The 23,800-nt window shown below is 45.0% G+C and overlaps 2 protein-coding genes across 2 annotated transcripts in view; both read right to left on the reverse strand.

The window, feature by feature from the left end:
• Positions 1-23,800, reverse strand: part of KCNK13 (potassium two pore domain channel subfamily K member 13) — a 126,481-nt gene that overhangs the window by 72,046 nt on the left and 30,635 nt on the right. The window lies entirely within an intron of this gene.
• On the reverse strand, positions 5,289-6,735 carry LOC113225057 (glutaredoxin-1-like). The gene is made up of 2 exons (XM_026455479.1): positions 6,495-6,735; positions 5,289-6,179 (listed from the first exon to the last, which is right to left on the reverse strand). Exons 1-2 carry the CDS (start codon positions 6,733-6,735, stop codon positions 6,148-6,150), a joined length of 273 nt encoding a protein of 90 aa, XP_026311264.1. The 3' UTR covers positions 5,289-6,147.

A 23,800-nucleotide genomic window follows, 5' to 3' on the forward strand; every position in this document is an offset into this window, starting at 1 on the left:
CCTCAGGTGATTCCAATGTGCAGCCAAGTTTGAACGCCCTGGTCTACACCCAGGGAAGTCCAAGGGGGTCTGGGTGCAGAGAGAAACAACAGGAAGCTGTCTGGAGCCTGAGTATAGATATGTGGGGAGAGGCTGGTGGCTGGACGTACACACAAGTCCACAAAGGGTGGTGAAGGGAAGGGTGGTAACAACTATGATACTCTAGATAGAAACTGGAAATAAATTGGCACAGCTAAGGGGATCCACTGGGAAGTGAGCCAAGGTACTCAAGGAAGAGCTGCAATGAAAATTCGAGTTTGCTTTTTCTTTGGTCTAGGGTATTTTGACTCCACCATATTTTGGGGGATAATTTTAGACTTACAGAAAAGTTGCAAAGATAATACAGAAAATTCTGTATATATATCTCTGTAGGTTTCTTTTTCTTTCGTTCTTTTCTTTCTTTGGAGACGGTCTCACTCTGTCCTCCGGGCTGGAATGCAGTGGCACGATCTTGGCTCACTGCAACCTCCTCCTCCTGGGTTCAAGTGATTCTCCTGCCTCAGCCTCCCAAGTAGCTGGGATTACAGGCACATGCCAGCATACTTGGCTAATTTTTGTATTTTTAGTGGAGATGGGGTTTCACCACGTTGGTCAGGCTGGTCTGGAATGCCTGACCTCAGATGATCCTCCCGGCTCAGCCTCCCAAAGTGCTGGGATTACAGGCGTGAGCCACTATGCCCGGTCCCTTTTGGTTTCTTCTAATGTTAAGATCTTACATTACCATGGCACATGGATCAAAACTCAAAACACCACCATTAGTATGTTACTAGCCAGCAAACTCCAGACTTCATTTGGATTTCTCCTATTTTTCATCAACGTCCTTTTTCTGCTCCAGGATCCAATCGAAGATGGTGCATTGATTTAGTCATCAGGTTTCATTTGCACCCCACCATTTTCAAACACTCTATTTGATTCAATTGGTGCTTTAAACTTAAAAACATTTTTGTTTTGTCTTTATGAGTATGAATATATTTTTTCATCTGAATTTTACCACTGAAGAAATTGTATTGAGACAGTATTTTCCTCAGTGAATTCCATTACAAGCTACTTTAATTCTTTGAACAATTTTTCCATGCAGGTAAACCAGTACCATGTTTTTCCATCAAAAAAAAAAAATATTTTCAACCAGGTGCAATGGCTCATGCCTATAATCCTAGTGCTTTGGGAGGCTGAGGAGGGAAGATTGCTTGAGCTCAGGAGTTAAAGACTAGCCTAGCCTGGGCAACATGGCAAAACCCTGTCTCTACAAAAAATACAAAAAATTAGCAGGGCATGGTGGCACACATCTGCGGTCCCAGCTACTCAGGAGGTTGGGGTGAAAGGATTGCTTCAGCCCAGAAGGATGAGGCTGCAATGAGCTGTGATGGCACCACTGCCCTCTACCCTGGGTGACAGAGCAAGACCCTGTCTTAAAAAAAAAAAAAAAAAAAATTCTTTTCAACAGGTTTTTTTACAATAAACTTTACCAAAAATATTTGGTTCGTCAATTACTTTTTATCTATATGAATGCTGTCCATCATGGTTTTTGACAATCTGAGTTCCCTTGGATGATCACATCTCCACCAAGATCGATTTTCCTGAATCGAATTCCGCATCTCCAGGTTTGCCAAGATGTGATCCTTCTGCTGATTAAAAAAACAATTTTACCATGTGCATTTTTCCTTCTGTTGCTTTTATTTCATTTGAGTTTTCTATCACATTTAATTTTTTGCAGTTCAATTGTTGTACTTTTCAACTGTACCATGTTTACTTTCTGCAGTTTCTCATTTGCAACAAATTTTTATCACTTGTAATTTTTATTGTATTTCCTTTTGCGTTTTTTCTACCAATATTTGCAGCGACGACTACAAGATTGATGATTTGTGTTGTTTGTAGTTGAGCCGTGGAAGAACTGAATGGCTCTTCTCAGATACTCTAGAGATGCTCCACTGGCCGGGATGAATCAACTGCATTGCTCATCCAATTCTTCTGGATGTTTGTGTTCACGCATGAACCAGCAGAGCAAGAATAGATGATGAGTCAAGTGAGTGAAATGATCTGCTTCATTTTTAAAAACTTTTTAAAAGCTTCACTTGGTGGGTGGGAGTCCCTGCATGTCAGTGGCACTGCCTTACCCATGGAACACAGCGTAAATGGCATTGCTAGAGATATGCAGGATGGTGCAGAAATGTGAGAAAAAGGTAAGAAGGGCCAAGGAGAACAAGCAGGGCAGGATGTTTGGCTGAATTCCAGGCGAAGACACAGGGACCAGACGTGGTGCTGAGGCAGAGCCTTGGTCTAAGAGAAGACGTCCTAGTTCCCAGAATTGGGATATAAGGTCAGGGTGGGGCCAGCCCCAAGGTTGATTTTCTGCTGAACAACTAGCCTAGTCTCCTTAGACTCCCCAGGAGGAGTAGATTCTCTCTTAAGAGCCTGGAGGTGGCCCAGTGACCCACCTGTGAGGGATGCGTGGAAGGGGTGGGGCCAGAATTACTAGAGAAGTCGATTCACCTGAAGGAATCAGTCACCTTATTTATTTAGGTAAAAAAATAGTCACAAGAGAAGGTTTAGCTGTAATACTCCATGGTAAACAACTGCCTGCACAGAGGGAAAGTGGCTTTATTATTGTGGCCAAGCCATCTGGGGCAGTGATGTCACAGGGAGGGACAAGAGGGACATTCTACATCTAGAGACGAAAGGGCTCAGCCCCTTCTCCAGATGTCCCAGATAACCTTCTCCAAAGAAGTGTAGGTCAACATCTCTGCTTGGTCTCAAGACAACAAAAGCGAACATTTCATTGTCTTCCATACTGTCCTCTCCCACTGCCCGACTAGAATCAATGAAATTCACCAAATAAGGACACAGCTGGGAAATAATTGGGCTTGAGTAGCAACTAACAATTCCCCTCGTTCTTTCCCTGAGCTAATCAACCACATCTCCTAGAGCCAATAAGGAGAGGATCTCTTCTCTGTGTATGTGTGAAATGTAATGTACATTCGGGAAAAAAAGTGAATAAATGTATAAATGGCTTGAGCATCTTTGTAACCAATACTCAGTCAAGAAAAAGAAAATTTCCAGAACCTCAGTGAGTGGCCAACTCTCCAACCTCTATCTCACACCTCAGGACAGTTTCTTGACTTGCATAGAATCTGAGATTTGGATGGAGAACTAGAGCTTTGTTTTGCAAAGATCCACAAGATCTGGAGATGCCTAGAAATGAAGTTGGGGTTCTCAGCTTAGTGGCTTTAAGGCAACACTCAGGGAATTAAGCGTTAATAGGCTACTGCAGGGAGTTCCTGATCAGGGAGTTCAGAGTGAGACTCAGAGACTCAGGGATGTGTTTTGTTTTGTTGTGTTTTTTTTTTTTTTTTTTTTTTTTTTTGAGACAAAGTCTTGCTCTTGTCGTCCAGGCTGGAGTGCAATGGCGCCATCTCAGCTCACTGCAACCTCTGCCTCCAGAATTCAAACGATTCTCCTGCCTCTGCCTCCTGAGTAGCTGGGATTACAGGCACCTGCCACCACATCCAGCTAATTTTTGTAGTTTTAGCAGAGACGGGGTTTCACCATGTTGGCCAGGCTGGTCTCAAATTCCTGACCTCAGGTGATCTGCCCTCCTTGGCTTCCCAAAGTGCTGGGATTACAGGCGTGAGCCCACTGCACCTGGCCAGGGATATGCATATTTGTTAAGTACCCCAGGAGATTCAATAGTATGTGGCTCTCAAAGACATGCCGCTTTAGAAAGACATGCCCCGAACCCACAAACAGTTAGCTCAGGGGGCACTGTGTGACTCCTTATGTCCTTGCTACTCAACGTGTGGCCCCAGACTAGCTGCAGTGGCATCACCTGGAATGCAAAAATCCCAGGTCCCACTCTAGAGCTCCTGAATCAGTTGCTTTTTTTTTTTTTTTTTTTGGAGACAAAGACTCAGTCTGTTCCCCAGGCTGGATTGTTGTGGCATGATGTTGACTCACTGCGACTTCTGCCTCCGGAGTAGCTGAGATTACAGGTGCCTGTCACCACGCCTGGCTAATTTTTGTATTTTTAGTAGAGACAGGTTTTTACCATGTTGGCAAGGCTGGTCTCGAACTCCTGACCTCAAGTGATCTACCCTCCTTGGCCTCCCAAAGTGCTGGGATTACAGGCGTGAGCCACCACACTGGCTCAGGTGCATTTTTATACAGTCTTGCTGGTAATCTGCGTGCTCATTAAAGCTGTACTAGCACACCTCTGGGTTCCTTAAAGATAGTCCTCAACAGGGGCAGCGCTGCCCCTACAGGCCATTCAGGAAATTTGAGTTCGGCAGGTGGTTTGGCTGTCACAATGATTGGCATTTAGTGTGGAGTGGGTAGGGCTGTTACATGTCCAGCACATTAAATAAATATCCTGGTGGTTCACGCCTATAATCCAGCACTTTGGGAGGCTGAGGCAGATGGATCACTTGAGCCTCGGATTTCGAGACCAGCCTGGGCAACAAGGCAAAATCCTGTCTCTACGAAAAATACAAAAATTAGCTTGTTGTGGTAGTGCGTGCCTGTGGTCTCAGCTGCTCAGGAGGTTGAGGTGGGAGGATCACCTGAACCCAGGAGGCTGCACTCCAGCCTGGGTGACAGAGCAAGTCCTTTCTCACACACACACACACACACAAAAAGCGCCGGGTGCGGTGGCTTACGCCTGTAATCCCAGCACTTTAGGAGGCCGAGGTGGGTGAATCACGAGGTCAGGAGATCGAGACCATTCTGGCTAACATGATGAAACCCTGTCTCTACTAAAAAATACAAAAAATCAGCCGGGTGAGGTGGCGGGCGCCTGTAGTCCCAGCTACCCGGGAGGCTGAGGCAGGAGAATGTTATGAACCCGGGAGGCGGAGCTTGCAGTGAGCCAAGATGGTGCCACTGCGCTCCAGCCTGGGCAGCAGAGTAAGACTCCACCTAAAAAAAAAAGAAAAAAAAAAAGAAAGAAAGAAAAGGAAGTCCTGTATCCTGTACAACTTCCAAATGTCTCACTGGATATTTATGTATGCATGTCTGCATTTATCTGAGCCTAGAACCTAATTCTTTTTTTTTTTAATCTATAGATTTTTTTTATTAGAAAAGAAATTAAACATTCTTACTAGAGACTGAAGAAGGAAATTAACAATCTTACAATTATAGAACAGGCAAACTTCATGATAGGGGATTCTTCAGTTTTCAAAGCATTGGGGCCTCTTTCCCAGATACACTCTTGGGGTAGGGAGCTGTAAGTTTTCTCAGATGTTTTACATTTTGTGCTTTAATTTTTGCTGGTACTCTAAATCAAATAAATACACAGTGTTCAGGATTATATGGATGGCCATCTTAAATAACAGAGTTCAACATGACTATAGCCTCTGCACTTGTGCCTCTGATCCATGTGACAGCAAGACCAACTATGCTTAACTTTTCATATGATTTCTCCAGTTGGGTCCTGAGATCTTTCACAGAATCTTTCACAGAATTGTTGACCATTTCCTATGAGATCTGTGAGAGGACAAGGTGGACAACACTGGCTCAGAGCAGTGATTCTCAAGGTGGGATGGGATGGTGTGGGGTTGAGTCTCTGGAGAGATGCATGTAGTTTGAAAGAACACATTCAAAATACCCACTGATTTCATAACACCAACTCCATAAAGTCAAGCAGAAAAATGACTTCAGCTAATAGGCAGTAGCAGAAAACCAACCATGGATTCATCATTGTAGAGAAGGAGTCTGTATAAACATACTTGAAAAACACTGGCTTAGAGGCAGAGGCATGCCGACACACGGAGAACAGTAAGAAACGAGTGCCAAAGAGAAAGAACAATTGAGGGTCAGTGGGCGAATCCTAGGCCAGAATGTGTCACAGTCTTCTGAAAACCAAAGAGCACATCAAGAAGAAAACCAAGATGGCCTGTCAACCTTCTTGGCCCCGTGGTTAAGAGCAAGTTGATCCACTCTTAAATACTGAGCCAAAAGAAGAAAAAAGCTGTTTGTGCCCCCCAAATTCATCCACCAGGAAGTGCTGTCATCATGTGCAATGCTATCCAGCTCTTGAGGAGGGAAGTCAGAGTGTGGCCTGCTCTGTAGTTACTGCAAAACTCCAATCTGCTTTAGTCGCATCAGCAGTTCCCTATTCTATTGCATAATGACTAGATCACTGGATCTGCCTATACAATCTTTTTTTTTTTTTTTTTTTGAGACGGAGTCTCGCTCTATCGCCCAGGCTGGAGTGCAGTGGCCAGATCTCAGCTCACTGCAAGCTCTGCCTCCCGGGTTTACGCCATTCTCCTGCCTCAGCCTCCGGAGTAGCTGGGACTACAGGCGCCCGCCACCTCGCCCGGCTAGTTTTTTTGTATTTTTTAGTAGAGACGGGGTTTCACAGTGTTAGCCAGGATGGTCTCGATCTCCTGACCTCGTGATCCACCCGTCTCGGCCTCCCAAAGTGCTGGGATTACAGGCTTGAGCCACCGCGCCCGGCCAGCCTATACAATCTTTACCGATAAAGACTCGAGGTCCCGTTCTTGCTCCCGTGAGCTGTTCCAAATAATTTTGAATCTCATTAGTGTGGCTGGTGGCTGTGATATCGACAAATTCCAGAAGCCCTTGTTTGATGGGCAATTGACTGAGGATCTCTTGGGGCCTGCTGCAGAATGGCCAGGTGGGCTTGATGAACACAACCACCTTCCCAGCCTGGATTTTGCAGTTCACAGACTCTTGAGCCATGCCAACAGGTTGCGGTCTCCCGGGGAAGAATCCTCAGTTGCAGGTATTGCATGGGTATTAAGCCAAACCTAATTCTTGTTTTACAAATAAACGTACTCTTTGTTTTTTCACAATTTTAATGTTTACTGAAATTTCCAGGAAGGCAACTGCCCTGTAAGTTGAGGGAAGGCTCAACATGTATTTTTAAGAGTAACCAAATGTGCACCATCTCAGGCAATCAAAGTAATGCGGTGGTGTGCAGTACAGAGCACCCGTGTCAGCCTACCTGTAGGTACAAACACTTGAGCACTTCATTATAGTCAGACCCTAGCATTTATATATTGATATACTTTTTTTTTTTGAGATGGAGTCTCACTCTGTCACCCAGGCTGGAGTGCAGTGGCGCAATCTCAGCTCACTGCAACCTCTGCTTCCTGGATTCAAGTGATTCTCCTGCCTCAGCCTCCCAGAGTAGCTGGGACTACAGGCATGCACCACCACGCCCAGCTAATTTTTGTATTTTTAGTAGAGATGGGGTTTCGCCATGTTGGCCAGGCTGGTCTGGAACTCCTGGCCTCAAACAATCCATGCGCCTTGGCCTCCCAAAGTGCTGGGATTACAGGTATGAGCCACTGCACCCGGCCCATATTATTTTACTATAAATGTTTTCTGTTGTTTATTCTTTTATAATTAGGGCAGTATAATGTCTTTCTAAAATATATGTATAGTTTATTGTATCTATAAAATTTCATTTCAGGATAATAAATATTTATAAAATTTCATAATAGTATAATTTTTTTTTTTTTTTTTAAGACAGTCTCACTCTGTCATCCAGGGCGGAGTGCAGTGGTGAGATCTCGGCTCACTGCAAGCTCTGCTTCCTGAGTTCAAATGATTCTCATGTCTCAGCCTCCCGAGTAGCGGGAATTACAGGCATAAGCCACCATGCCTGGCTAATTTTTGTATTTTTAGTAGAGATAGGGTTTCACCATGTTGGCCAGGCTGGTCTCGAACTCCTGACCTCAGGTGATCTGCCCGCCTCAGTCTTCCAAAGTGCTGGTATTATGGGTGTGAGCCACTGCGCCCAGTACCTTTCTTATTTTGCATATTAGTATGTGATGTGGAAACCGTTTCAGATGGTACAGTATGTCAAAATGAGGTCTCTTCAGAAGTTCTGTGTTAACTGTGGGGCCTTGTGGCACCCAGCTCATAAATTTTTTTTTTTTTTTTTGACATAAAAAGGGAGTTGGCAGGTATTATAGGAGTTGAGCAAAACTATTCTGATTGAATCACCTCTTTTTCCAAAGGCCTTGAAACCCAGGGAGATGGATTGCCCAAGGTCACAGGGGTTAACTAGTGTCAGAAGAACCAGACACCCAAAAAGCAGACCCCAACCAGGACTTGGCCCCCTGCTACCAGCACTGCCGGCTCAGCCTGCCCAGGTCTCTGGAGGGCTCCCTGTCTCCACAGAAAACCTCCTTCTATGCCCCTGCTTTTGCCAAGGCCTGGACAATGCTCATCGTGCAGTCTTACTAGGAAGCACGAAACCTTTGCTGGACTGTTATTATTTTTAACCCAGGACCTTTTATTTCATATGCAGAAATTACAGCTATAAAATAAATGTGCCTGGCTCTCTTTGGACACAAATTGCTGCCTGTCCTTGTCTGTTTCGAGCTGGATTCAAGGGTCTTTAAGAAAAATGGCCAAAAGGAAAGAAAACAAAACAAAAAAACTTCCTTGATTTGGGGAGACAATGGATTTTGCAGTTAAAACTCAAAACTTGGGACTCTAACCCATGAGTACCCTAGTACCCTCAACAACCTCAACCCAAGGTCACTGGGTGGGTGGTACTTAGTTTGCATACACAGAACGTCCCCATCAACTGTATAAAAACTTGTGTTGCTCCAATGTTGGTTGTTCTGTCACTTGATTTATCCTGTATATTAAAGTCAAGGGACCCCGTTTTTCTCTAACATCTGTAATTTCAGGTAAGGACTCTAGAGGGAATAAGTGAGGTGAGGACCACTTCACCAAGGGGGTGAGAGAAGATCTCATGTCTTCAGGTGAGGCTGAAGATGGGGACCCAGTTTTATAAAAAGCTGAGAGAAGAAAAGGGCCTGAAGAAGAAAGGAGCTTGGACAATCAGGAGACAGGAGACCAGTGTGAATGAGAGACATGGAGCTGCTGAATGCTTTGGATGGATAGGTGGACCCAACCTCACCCTATTTACGTAACCCATTTACCTCACGTAGCAAAACGGAGTTGAAAAGTAGCTGATCCTGGCTGGTGGCTCATGCCTGTAATCCTAGCACTTTGGGAGGTTGAGGCGTGAGATCACTGGAGGTCAGGAGTTTGAGACCAGCCTGGCCAACATGGTGAAACCCCATCTCTACTGAAAAACAAAAATTAGCCAGGCGTGGTGGTGCATGCCTGTAATCCTAGCTACTTGGGACGCTGAGGCAGGAGAATCGCTTGAACCTGGGAGGTGGAGTTTGCACTGAGCCAAGATCGTGCCACTGCACTCCAGCCTGGGTGACAGTGCGAGACTCTCAAAAAAATAAAAGAAAGAAAGAAAGGAAAGAAAAGAAAGTAGCTGATCCCCAAGTTCAAGACAGTGACATCTCATAAGAAAAAGAACTCCCTGAGACTCTTCCACCTTCCTTGCCCAACCTGGATAGGATGGCATCTCCCTTGGGCTTAATCTGACCATCCCAGGAGGACACGTGGCCCGGGAAAGAAACAGAATGAACATCATCCTTGTGAGACAATTCTGGCAGGATTCCCCAAGTGATCATGCAATGGCTTCAAAGACATAAAAGAGATACTATTGTCAAGCAAATCCCAAGAGTCCCCAAAGATAGGAATGCATGTGTGACAGGGACAAGGTGTCTTTTTGCCATCTGGGTGCTGCTGTGCCAAGAGAGAAAACCATCTCCAGAGAACGTGTTTTCAGTGAGGTTTCCAGAAAGTCATCAAAGAATGGCCTATATGATCATAGATTTCAAAGAATCTCTGTGGAAATAATAAATGTTACTGTTTTAAGAGGGGAAAAGGGGTCTGGAGAGAAAGCCCAGAAACCACTCAGTTCCTGACACCCAACAAGAATGCAGGGAGGGGCCAAACGGCGTACGCAGGAGGAGGAGACACTCAGGGCCATGCCAGGCTTTTATTCCTAGGTGTCCTTGAGGAAGAACAAGATTAGGAGGCTCGGTTGAGAAGAGAAAAATTCACGTCAAAGGAAAACTGAGTGGAGGAGCGAGATAAATGAGTTGTCAGAAAAGGGGAAAGATCAGGAGAGAAAAAGAGACAAGAGAAGCTAACTCCTGCCCAACAGGAATGTGAAGAGGCAAAGACGGGGTCTTCAGGAAGCCTAGAGACTGATCTTACACATCTGGGTACCGCCCATGCCTCATTGAGCTGCTGAGAATGGAAGCCAAAAAGGCAAAGTCTTTTAGGTAGGAGATGCACTTAGAGATCTCTCTGGTCCAGGAGAGAGAGAAACAACAACAAAAAACCTGCCTGGGCCTGGTGCAGTGACTCACACCTGTAATCCCAGCACTTTGGGAGGCCAAGGTGGACAGATCACCTGAGCTCAGGGGTTCGAGACCAGCCTGGTCAACATGGTGAAACACCATCTCTACTAAAAATACAAAAATTAGCCAGGCGTGGTAGTGGAAGTCTATAATCCCAGTTACTCAGGAGGCTGAGGCAGGAGAATTGCTTGAACTTGGGAGCCGGAGGTTGCAGTGAGCTGAGATCACGCCATTGCATTCCAGCCGACAAGAGCGAAACTCCGTCCCACAAGAAAAGAAAACCTGTCTGTCTCTCTGGAGTGGACAGGATGCTCCAGTTTTCATGTGTGTTTCAATCTCCAAAAATATCTGCATTATTTTTCATGGGAAAAGATCCTGGATAAAATAACTCAGATTGCCCTTAAAATCCCACAGATGCTGCCGAGGCTGCAGAGAAAAGGGAAAACTTATACACTGTTGCTGGGAATGTAAGTTATTTTGGCCACCGTCGAAAGAAGTTTGGAGATTTCTCAAAGGACTTAGAGTTACCATTTGATCCAGAAATCCTATTCCTAGGTATATACCAAAGGAAAATAGATCATTTTTCAAAAGAGATAAATGCACTTGTATGTTCCTCACTTTGCTAGTCACAATAACAAAGACATGGAATCAACCTAGGTGCCCATCAACAGTGGACTGGATTAAGACAATGTGGCACTATATATACATATACACCATGAAATACTATGCAGCCGTAAAAAAGGACAAAATCATGTCCTTTGCAGCAATGTGGATGGAGCTGGCAGTCATAATCCTAAGTGTATAACACAGGAACAGAAAACCAAATACTGCATGTTCTCACTTATAAGTGGGAGCTAAACATTGAGCATCCACAGACATAAACATGGGAATAACAGAAACTGCAGACTACTAGAGCAGGGCGGGAGGGAGGCATGGGTTGAAAAACTACCTATTGGGTACCACGCTTATTACCTGAGTACAACATACCCATGTAACAAACCTGCACATGTACCTCCTGTATCTAAAATAAAAGTTGGGGGGAAAAAAGTCCCAGAATATTAACAGAACTAAAATTCCCCCAAATCTAATGTCTAATACCTTAGATGAAAGCTTAGCAACTCAACTGGAAGACAGCAACCCACAGGGAGACAAAAAGTCAGTGTTAATGTCTAAGCACAGCCATACTGACTGAGAAGCTCTGTGGAAAAGCACCACTTCCCAAAGGCTATGAGGAATCATGGGAGGAATTTCACAGTGGGTCATGGGAGAGACTCTACTGTCAGTGTCATTGACTCCCAATAACCAGGAAGGAGACAGGAGAGAAGACAACATTCTGAAGGTGGCTGTGTAGGGCAGGGGTTGAGATGCTGGGCACTGGAGTCCCATCATCCAGGATTGAATCCTGCCTTTGCCACCCAGCATTGCGGCACAGGCAAGATTCTTACTTGATTCTTCTAAGCTTCCATTTTACATCAATTAATGAAGATACTATAGTTGATGGGAGAGTTATGAGCTGAATCTGCAGCCAGTGAACTTTCTGTATGCTGGCTGGTGTTGTTACCAGCTCCACATCACAGCTGTACATTCTGCCTTAAAGGGAATTCCTGGAGACCCTATAGATCTGGAGGAGTCCATTTTAATGGAGGGATTTCTTTTTTAAAATTTTTTATTTCCAGCCAGGTGCAGTGGCTCATGCTTATAATCCCAGCACTTTGGGAGGCCGAGGTGGGTGGATCACCTGAGGTCGGGAGCTCGAGACCAGCCTGGCCAACATGGAGAAACCCTGTCTCTACTAAAAATACAAAATTAGCCAGACATGGTGGTACATGCCTGTAATCCCAGCTACTTGGGAGGTTGAGGCAGGAGAATCACTTGAACCTGGAAGGCGGAAGTTGCAGTGAGCCGAGATCATGCCATTGTACTTCAGCCTGGGCAACAAGAGCAAAACTCCATTTCAAAAAAAAAAAAAAATTATTTCCATAGGCTTTCGGGGGAAAAGTGGTATTTGGTTACATGAGAAAGTTCTTTAGCGGTGACTTGTGAGTTTTTTTTTTTTTTTTTTTTTGAGAAGGAGTCTCACTCTGTTGCCCAGGCTGGAGTACAGTGGTACGATTTTGGCTCACTGCAACCTCCACCTCCCGGGTTCAAGTGATTCTCCTGCCTCAGCCTCCGAGTAGCTGGGATTACAGGAGCGCGCCACCACGCCCAGTTAATTTTTTTGTATTTTGGTAGAGACAGGGTTTCACCATGTTACCCGGGGTGGTTTCAAACTCCTGAACTCAGGCAATCCGTCTGCCTCGGCCTCCCAAAGTGCTGGGATTACAGGCATGAGCCACCATGCTTGGCCAACTTGTGAGATTTTGGTGCACCCATCACCATAGCAGTATACACTGAACCCAATTTGTAGTCTTGTATCCCTCTCCTGCAGTCCCACTCGATGGGAGAATTTCTGAATGTGGTGCCCCTGCCCCCTCGCCTAGGTATTGGTTTTGCCATACGAGGACAACACACAAGTCCGGGACAAGATATAAGAGTGGAGACGTGCTGGGACTTCAGATCAAGATTTCAGAGAAATCAAATCTCCTGCCCATTTGGTGCCAGAAGTGATTTCAGAGAGAGACTGAACAACAGGGGCAAAAAACGTATTTTGCGCCCACTGTGAAGCAGACATAGTTCCAAACACCCGGCCTATGTCACCTGGTCTACTCCTCAGCTCAACTCTCAAGTGTGATTGTTACCACCTCATGTCACAGACAGAGAAACTGAACAGGTGACTGAAGCACCTCAAATGACATAATTCCATCATATACTGCAACCTCCTTAGTTGGAAAGCACGTGGAAGCATCTGCCTGATGCAAATATCTAGTAACACCTGTAATCCCAGCACTTTGGGAGGCTGAGGTGGGAGGATTGCTCGAGCCCTAGAGTTTGAGACCAGCCTGGGCAACACAGTGAAACTCTGTCTCTACAAATAAATGAAACAATTGGCCGGGCATGGTGGCACACACCTGTGGTCCCAGCTGCTCGAGAGGCTGAGGTGGGAGGATCACTTGAGCTCAAGAGTTGCAGGCTGCATAAGATGTGATCATGCCCTTGCACTCCAGCCTGGGCAACAAAGCAAGGCCCCGTCCCAGGAAAAACCAACCAACCAACTTAGTGCTGAGATGCAAATACAATTTTAAAAGTTGCAGCTCTTCAGACTATTTTTCAGAATCATTCCACTGTTTCACGTGGACAAATCAAAGTTATAAAAATAGCCACTACTAATCTGATAAAATTACTGCTTTCCTTTGTTCAATCCACTGCTTCACACTTTGAGGCCTGCCTAACATCCTTGAGACTGATTAGACTTTCCTCTTCTATTAGGTAGGCAATGTTCTCTCCAGCAAACAGAAGAAGGCCTCATGTCCCCGAGGTCACCAGAACCAGCCAGAAAGTGGCTTGTTGAATGTAATTTCACGCAGAATCAGCTTCCAGTTTAGATGTCATTAGGGCCAGCGTTGCTGAGGTTTGAGACTTGGCCAGTGATAAACAAGTCACCAAAATGCAGCCACAGCACCTATTATAGAGTTTCTTGGGTGGAAACATAGACTCACTTGTTTACATCAAGGTTCCCAAATAAAGATATTTTTAGTTTCATTGAGTTCTTTTTTTCTGTGGCCAAACCCTCATTATCCAGGTGTAGATTATCTATGCTATTAACTCCAAAGTGGGATTGACTCCAGAAAACTTTATTCTGGCCCCTCGGTACTTCCTAACACAGAACATGCAAATTAATTTTAATACTGGCTTGTGATGGGAAGGGCAGGAGCAAGCTGAGCCTTAGGTAATGTGCAAATAGAACAGCAGCTTCAGAAGAATCCAGAGCTGCATGGTTAGTTGGGTTCTTAGTCTTCATCAGGGAAGGAGATGTGAGTTTTGTGTGTATGTCAAAGCCAAATAAGCACAAATTTGGGACGGTCTGCCCTGCTTTTTACCTACCCTGGAAGGAAAAATTATGTTGGTTTGGTATGAGAAAGGATGTGGCTTTGGGACCCTCCCCCTCGAGCAGAGGTCCCAGATCCTTGTGAAGAATGCTGTGAACATCTCACCCACCTATTGTCTCTTTATCTGCTGTGCGGTCAGGTTGTCACGGCTGTTGGCGTGCTGCTTCAGTTATGCAGGGTTTACTTTGCTGTGCAATCGCAATGACTTTCATCCTCAATATTTGCCTAAACAATCAGCACTTTTCTCCCTAGTTGTCCCAAATGGGAAGCTTGATGCTATATATACAGCCAATTGTTGAGCCAGAAACACCTTTCTAATAACTCACTCTAGGGATAAATCAATCCTCAATGTCCTGGAGCCAAATCCATGAGCATTGTATTTTTCCTGGAATTTTTCATATACTCAACTTGTAGGAAAAAGAGATAATTAACAAGAAACAAGATGCGGCAGTTTATTTAGGACATTTACAAAGCCACCAAGGGGTATCTTGAATAAGGGTGAAGAGTTCCATGTCAGACAGCCTCTATACCTGCAGTTGCTCCTAACAATGTCAGAGGCAATGCACAGTCCTGAACGTTTCTCACATGAAAGTTCAACAGCACTGAGAAAACTCTACTTACTGAGAAAGCAAAGTGGACTAATATATTTAAAAATATCATCTCAACTATGTTACAACCATATACACAGTGTTTGGGAAGAATCGCACAAAAACATAAGTGGTCATTCTGAATAGTAGGTGATTTTTGTTCTTTTTCTTTTTAATAGAGACGGAGTCTCACTCTGCCACCCAGGCTGGAGTGCAGGCGCGATCTCGGCTCACTGCAAACTCCGCCTCCTGGGTTCAAGCAATTCTCTGCCTCAGCCTCCCAAGTAGCTGGAAATATAAGCACCTGCCAACACGCCCGGATAATTTTTGTATGTTTAGTAGAGATGGGGTTTCACCATCTTGGCCAGACTGGTCTTGAACTCCTGGTCTCATGATCCACCTGCCTCGGCCTCCCAAAGTGCTGGGATTATAGGCATGAGCCACCACGCCCGGCCTTGCTCTTTAATTTCAAAGGTAAATACAAAATTATTTTCTAAAGATTCGCTGTAGAATCCTAGTAGTCCTTGGTAATGAGAGAGAAATCAATTAAGGGGGACAATCCCATCCCCAATGCAATGTAGATGGGGTTTTCTTTTTTTTTTTTTTTTTGAGACCGCGTCTCACTTAGTCGCTTAGGCTGGAGTGCAGTGGCATGATCTCGGCTCACTGCAACCTCCACCTCCCAGGTTCAAGCGATTCTCTTGCCTCAGCCTCCCAAGTGGCAGGGATTACAGGCGCCTGTCACCATGCCTGGCTAGTTTTTGTATTTTTAGTAAAGATGGAGTTTCACCATGTTGGCCAAGCCAGTCTCGAACTCCTGACCTCAGGTGATCCACCCGCCTTGGCCTCCCAAAGTGCTGGGATTACAGGCGTGAGCCGCCGTGCCCAGCTGCAGGTGGGGTTTTAATGGTCTCCAGAGGGCTTTCTCTGTGATGTGACCACGCTGACCTTCAGCCTGGGTGGTCATGCGCTTAATACTGTTATATAAATTATAGCACTTCAAAACTTTAACTTAACTTCACCCTAAGCAATGAGAGCCAAGAAATCAGAGTATTTTTGTGTGCCATTTAAATAAACAAAAATTGAAATAAATAATAAATGCCAATGAAATAGCCGTTAATAAAATACACTGTCTTCCATGTGTTACCTGAAATGATGTGTGACCCCCGTGGTACTTGGGAACAACCAGGTTTTCTGAATTCACATTTTAAAGTCTATGAACTCGTAGGTGAGTGTGTGACACGTGGAGCATAGAGACAGACACATGAGGCAGACGCAAGAGATGCCGGCCCAGAGACAGACAGAGTCATCCCCTCCCCAGGAGGGAAGTTTCTGCCCTAGAACACTGAGAAAGAGAGAAAGAGCTGGATCCTTGTGACGAATTCTCCTTGTTTGCTCATGTTAGTTTGAGTAGGACTGGATTTAAAGAGTCCCATTTTTTCCGGGCACGGCGGCTCATGCCTGTAATCCCAGCAGTTTGGGAGGCTGAGACCTGTAGATCGCGAAGTCAGGAGATGGAGACCATCCTGATTAACACGGTGAAACCCCGTCTGTACTAAAAATACAAAAAATTAGCCGGGTGTGGTGGTGGGCACCTGTAGTCCCAGCTACTCGGAAGGCTGAGGCAGGAGAATGGCATGAACCTGGGAGGTAGAGGTTACAGTGAGCCAAGATCACGCCACTGCACTCCAGCCTGGCGATAGAGCGAGACTCTGTCTCAAAAAAAAAAAGAGTCCCATTTCCCCTTCCTCTGCCCCTCATTATACACTCATTACTAATGGCTAACAACTGGATGAGAGATACATGGGGGTTCCTATACTCTATTCCTTTCTCTAAAGAGGAATAGTTTATTGCGATTGTCTTGTTTTTCTTCCAGTATTGTATACTGGGCGTGTTGTGCATGGTTTAATCTGATTGCTTAGTCCACAAATGGCAGCTGGTGAGCATTCATATCTGGGGAACATGAGCTTCTGTGTGCTGCAGCTCAACAGGACTTTGAATATTCTCCCATCAGGGATGAGGAATACAGCTTGTGGCAGTCAATGAGACGGCTGGTGCTATTGTTTGGCTATGGTTTGAATATGTCCCCACCAAAATTCATGCTGAAATTTGATCTCCAATGTGGTGGTGGTGGAAGGTGGGGCCTAGAGGGAGGTGTTGGGGTCATGGGGGCAGATCCCTCGTGAATGGCTTGGTGTCATTCTTGTGGCATTGAGTGAGTTCTCGCTTTGGTGAGACTGGATTAGTTTCCATGGGAATGGATCAGTTCCCTTGACAGTGGGTTGTTATAAAGCCAGAATGCCCCCGGGTTCATGCCTGTCTGCTTCCCCTTTAACCTTCTCCACCCTGTTAAGGTTCAGCACGGGAAGCCCTTGCCAGAAGCCAGGGTCCCGCCCTTGAACTTCCAGCCTGCAGAACTATGAACTAAAGAAACCTCTTTTCTTTACAAATTACCCAGGCTCAGGTATTCTGTTATAGCAACACAAGACGAACTAAGACAGCTGGTTCTATTGGGCAGAGGCATCTCTGAGTGTATAGGAAGGAGGGTTTATGCTAAGAGGTAGAACAAAATACAGAAAACAAAGTTTGGGTTTCATCTCCTGCTCCCCTTCACTGAGGCAGCCATGTTTGTGCTGCTGGAGCCAAGTCCCCAAGATTCACCTGACTGGACAAGGGATAAACACCTGACCCCCACATTTGGCCAATCAGATTCTCTCAGGAATGTAACTTGGGATTAAGAAACAGTAGGCAGTCATCGTTAGTTGTTTCAACTGAGGCGACAAAAACTCAGGGCTGAGGGGTGGCCATCAACAGCCAAGAATGGGAAGAAGCAAAAAGTAGAAGTCAAAAGCAAAAGACAAAGAGAAGCAAAGAAAAGAACCTGAGAAAATGGCCGCCAATTCTTGCTGATTTTCCACTTTCTGGCCTAGCACTGTTGTTTAAGTCTCAAATTTGCTTCCTGCCCTGCAGTTCCATGAACTACCCCTGTATGTATCCTTACAATACAATCTACAATTTGTCTTGAGCTGATTCAAGTTAGTTCCTAATATTTGCAAGCAGAATGGTCTTGACTAAGATAATGCAGAAAACATGGTCATACATACTGCTAATAAAATTGTTCCTAGTTTTTACAAGATAATAATTTATTATGTTTTGTTGTATTTTGCAAAGATGACTAAGAATTCAGGCATTTCACCGTCTGTGATATTGTAAAATACATACTTGGTCTTTGTCCCTGGTTCCTGATGTATAGCTCCTAAAATCTGTAGATTCTCTAATGTGATGTCCTTTTGTATGTTAATGAGTTGACTGTTGACTGGCAGCCCTTAGGTAGTTTCAGAATGGGGCTGGTCACCAGAAAGACCAAGGCATGATTAGAGAGTTGGGACTTATAGCCCCACACTGCAACCTCAAGGGAGGGAAGAGGAGCTGAAGGCTGAGTTGATCACCAATGGCTAATGGTTTAATCAATCATATCTATATAATAAAATCTCTATAAAAACCCAAAGGGATAAGGTTTGGAGAGCTTCCAGATAGCCGAACACATGGACATTCCTGGAGGGTGGCTCATCCCAGAGAGCGTTTGGAAGCTCCACACCTCTTCCTATAGGTGTTATCCTATGCATCTCTTCATCTGTATCTTTTGTAATATCCTCTATAGTAAACCAGTAAACCGAAGTGTTTCCCTGAGTTCTGTGAGCCACTCTAGTAAAGTAAGCAAACCCAAGGAGGGAGTTGTGGGACCTGATTTACTGCCAGTCAGTCAGAAGCACAGGTCAAATATGGAGCCTGCAATTGACAGCTGAAGGTGGGGGGCAGATTAGGGACTGAGCCCTCGACTTGTGAGATCTGACTCTATCTCCAGATAGATAGTGTCAGAATTGAACTGAATTAGAAGACATCCAGATGGTGTTTGCTGCAGAGGACACCAGCTTGCTTGATATGTAGGATAATACCCTGCCCCTGAAGTGTGGACCGAGTCTTGTCTCCTTCGAGTCAACCGGAGCTAGGACTTGAGTTGACGTGAGCTAGGACTTGATCTGTTTTAGCCCCAGGAGGAGGAAGCAAGTTAAGCAAGTACTCCATCTGGTCACAGAAGCCTTCTGTGTTGATCGTTGTTGAGTGAGAGAATAGAAAAAAACCAGCCTAAGTTTTTCCACTCTTAGACCATCTGAACAAGTTTGAGAATAATGCTCTAACTTACTGGGAAAAGAGAAAAAAAGAGGCCCTTCTGGGGTCTTCACCCAAACACATCTGGAAAAAAAATAAGATAGCTGATTAGAAGCAGCAGAAGATATGTTGACAATAACACTGAGTTTCAAGGAAGAGCAAAAATCAGAATCGCTTTAGGAAGTTTTGGTGTTTGTTTCAAATGGCGCTACCAAGGCTCTACCTCAGAGCTACTGAATCAAAAGCTGAGTCAAGTAATCGAGGCAGTTATATATTTTTTTTAGTTTCCTAGGAGATCGTGCTGTGCACCCCTGTTAGAAAGAGTCACTTGATCTCAGTACAAAGGGACATCTGAGAAAATAAAGGACTCTAGATATCACAGATTAATATAGGGACAAATAAAGCTAGCCGCAGTGGTTCCTTGATGGTGTTGCCTTTTTTGACAGAAACGCTGTGATTCTCTGCCCATAAAGATGAACTTCAAACATCCTATATTTGGCACACATTTTCTGAAGAGGCGGGGTAACACGTAATCCATTTATTTTAAATGCGTTCACCAAAATGGTTAAGATAAAAACAATTTGGGACAAACACAATTCTAGACAAAACTTTAATTCTTAGAAAAGTCCCTGGTAGGCTGGACACAGTGGCTCCTGTCTGTAATCCCAGCAGCACTTTGGGAGGCCGAGGCAGGTGGATCATGAGGTCAGGAGATCGAGACCATCCTGGCTGACACGGTGAAACCCTGTCTCTACTAAAAATACAAAAAATTAGCCAGGCGTGGTGGCGGGTGCCTGTAGTCCCAGCTACACGTGGGTGCCTAAGTCCCAGCTCGGGAGGCTTAGGCAGGAGAATGGCGTGAACCCAGGAGGTGGAGCTTGCAGTGAGCCGAGATTGCGCCACTGCACTCCAGCCTGGGCAACAGAGCGAGACTCTGTCTGGAAAAAAAAAGAAAAAGAAAAGTCCCTGATAATGAAGACCATCATCCTCCAGGTGCCAAATAAACCCAGTGGTGCTGTGCTGCCTCTGAAATGTGGACTGAGTCTTGTCTCCTTCGAGTTGACTGGAGCTAGGACTTGAGTTGACGTGAGCTAGGACTTGATCTGTTTTAGCCACAGGAAGAGGAAGCAAGTTAAGCAAATACTCCATACTCTGATGTTGACTCATAGATTACAAGAAATAGAATCAGTTTCATTATGGAAATCAAGCCCTTTGTATTTGCCTCACTGGTGAAAATTCAGTTGAACAAACACTAGACAAGTGTTATGGCTGGCTCATAGTACTTCTGGCTGTCAGAAGAAACAGTTACTTTGGGAGGTCATGTGAATACCTCGTTCTCATTCAGTGGAGACAATGCAAGTACATTACAGTCAAAGCATATGGGATGTAGTTTCCATTGATTCATCTACTCAGGAAATATTTACTGAGGCCTATGGCATGCCAGCCCTGTGCAAGGTGTAGACATGCACAGGGGAATGAGATAGAGACAGACAAGTAGCTCCTGGTTCCATGCAGATAACACGACCTCAGAGATGTCTGTCTCACCATTCTCCATGGAGTGAAAGCTCAAGCAAAAGTTAAGAGATCTGATGTCTTGAGAGAAAGAGGCCAGAGGTGGAAAATGGCACCCCCCCAAATCCCATTAAAACAAATCCCAATACGGCAAGCCAATTATATAATAAATAAGTATTACCAAATGCTAGGCACTTATTCAGTTACAGAATAAGCACATTCAAGGCAATCCAAATATCAAGAAAGACTTAAGACTGTATTCCAGAGTTCCAGGAATGAGGATCTGACATAAATCTCCACCCATGAATAAGGAAACTTTAGAATGCTCGGGAAGGATGGCTGCCACCCTATAGAACTGAGACAGCCCATAATGTTCTCCGCAAGTGAATGGAAGACAGAGAATCTCCACAGGAAACCTCAAATAACCCCAACCACCATCTGCTCTCCATGGGGGCCCCTTCAGCCCTTTTGCAACATTTCCACTTCATCTAATTTAGGCTGGGCACGCTGGGGAGGACCAGGGGTGCCTTGGAATATAGCATCAAAAGCATCCATCCTGCTTCCTGACTTGCCCTAGATTTGTTTAAAATCTGGAGGTGGCAAAGAGAAATTAGGGCAATAGTAACAGGCTTTTATTCAGAAAACTATCAAGGAAGAATAAAATCAAGTGGAAATGGGACTGACTCCATCTCCAACAGATATTATTGCAAGTTAATTTTCTTCATCAGTGCTGGGAGAACAATAGCAATTCTACACCATGTGTTTGGGGAACGTACTGCTCAACTAGTTAATTAGTTCACAATATAATCTGAGGCTTTGAGGGTGACACAGACATCTAGAAGGAGGTGGGCTCTGGAGCCAGGCGGATCTGCCTCTCTTTCTGCTGGCTGTGCAGTGAGCAGCAAATTTCCTATCTCAGTTTCCTCATCTCGCATGGAGTGTTGTTGTGAGGATCCAATGAGATGATGCACTTACATTAGCACTTAGTACAGTGCCTGGCTCAACACATTTAATTACTGGAATTGGCACCCGTATTTAGAGTGTCTGCCCCACACCCAGAGGAATCTTAGCATCTATTGCAAATTAAGGGTCTAATAAATGGTGGGTGTTTAGTCTCCCTTGCCAGTTTCTGAGTATCATGATGCTTTTTTTTTTTTTTAAGACAGGGTCTCACTCTGTCACCCAGGCTAGAGTGCAGTGGTGTGATCATGGCTCACTGCAGCCTCGACCTCCTGGGCTCAAGCAAACCTCCCATTTCAGCCTCCTGAGTAGCTGGGACTACAGGCATGCACCATCACGCCCAGCTAATTGTTTAGTTTTTGCAGAGATGGGGTCTCGCTATGTTGCCCAGGCTGGTCTCAAACTCCTCCTGCCTTGGCCTCCCAAAGTGTTGGGATTACAGGCATTAGCCACCAAGCCTGGCCTTGTGATGCTTCTTTAAAGGCAGAGAATTAAAAACACTCAATTCTGAAAAGCTGGTCTTCTGTATCTTTTGATCCCACCTACCCTCTTAATCACTAGAGGGCTTTCCTGCTCCTCCAAAATGCTCCCTTTGACCTCTGTCCTCCATGTTTCCTTATCTCTTGCCTGCAAACCTCAGTGTTGTTCCTTCTTTTTAACTGTGCCCTTACTGTATCTGTGTTTCATAACCTACATTTTCCCCATGACAAAGTCTCCCCTCTTTTCATTGAATATCAATTTTTAGAAAGAAAAACCTGCATGGATGGATGTGTTTTAGCAGTGGGTTTCTCTCTGCCTCCCAATCAACGTGGAGTTGTTCACAGAGGAGTCACTAAAAATGTTTTGCAAGGTTAATGTCTGCAAAAAGTGTCTTTAAGAATGGAGCTCCCAGTTGGGCGCAGTGGCTCACGCCTATAATCCCAGCACTTTGGGAGGCCGAGGTGGGCAGATCACGAGGTCAGGAGATCGAGACCATCCTGGCTAACATGGTGAAACCCCGTCTCTACTAAAAATACAAAAAATTAGCTGGGCGTGGTGGCAGGCACCTGTAGTCCCAGCTACTCGGGAGGCTAAGGCAGGAGAATGGCGTGAACCCGGGAGGCGGAGCTTGCAGTGAGCCAAGATCGTGCCACTGCACTCCAGAGTGCAACAGAGTGAGACTCTGTCTCAAAAAAAAAAAAGGATAGCGCTCTCTTTCCCAAAATGAAATTGATTTTATTCTTAAATAACAGCATCCTTGCTAATGTTTAGGTAAGTACATGATAATGCAATTCTTAACATAGCTACCACTGCTTTTCTGATGGTCTTCTCTTTCTCCCCTGCCAGCCCTGGTAACTCCAGGACTCTCCCCATAGACTCTGTTTCAAACCTCACTTCCTAAATCACCTGCAGGAGCACTCTACCCCATCGAGAACAGGGTACTGGCATGTCTTTTACCCTCCACGCATCACTGTCTGCATGGAACTCATAAATAATGAGGCCTCTGGCATGCCCAGTGTTCCGCATTCCAGGTTTAAGAGCAGTCTTCCCCCCAGAAACAAGCTTTTGGGCATTATCCAAAATCAGCATGGATGGTATCCAACAAGACCTTAGAGATGCTATTTTTCTTTGACTGTGCTGCGTCAACTGCCTACTGTATAGGACTTGATACATTTTTAATGACTGTACTGAGTTTCCTCTGAACTTGTCACTTTTCACCATTTCCAGTTAATGGGTCTTAATTTCCCATAGGAAAACCTTTAGCCAGCCATAGAGTTCATTCTTTACCGGTTCGATTCTCATTAATTAAATATCCTAAGTGGAAAAGCTCTTGCACCTACTGATTTGGGACACCCAGAGGGAAATCAACAAGAATGGAATAAAATCTCCATGTACCCCGTCAGGAAAACTTTGACTGCTCCATGATCAAACTGGATACAATTAAAAAAAATAATGTCATGTGGGGCCCTCTAACTCTTTCTTGGGATTCTGATTAAAAATCTAGGTGATAAGATCACTTGGTTCATATATCTCAGAGGCAAGAGGAACCTCGGCACTTGAGCCAAGGGACAGGAAAGAGGTCAAACACAGAGATGAATGGCAGGTGGCAATCAGCCTAGGCGGGCGGGACCAGAAGCACTGAGCTCCCCGTTATTAGTCTGTTTTCATGCTGCTGATAAAGACATATCCGAGACTAGCAAAAATGGACTTTAATGGACTTATAGTCCAAAAATGAAGCTTTAATGGACTTATAGTTCCACATGGCTGGGAAGGCCTCACAATCACAGCAGTGGGCAAGGAGGAGCAAGTCATGCTTTACATGGATGGCGGCAGGCAAAGAAAGCTTATGAAGGGAAAC

This window comes from Piliocolobus tephrosceles, chromosome 6, assembly GCF_002776525.5.
Source record: "Piliocolobus tephrosceles isolate RC106 chromosome 6, ASM277652v3, whole genome shotgun sequence".
Lineage (NCBI taxonomy): Eukaryota > Metazoa > Chordata > Mammalia > Primates > Cercopithecidae > Piliocolobus > Piliocolobus tephrosceles.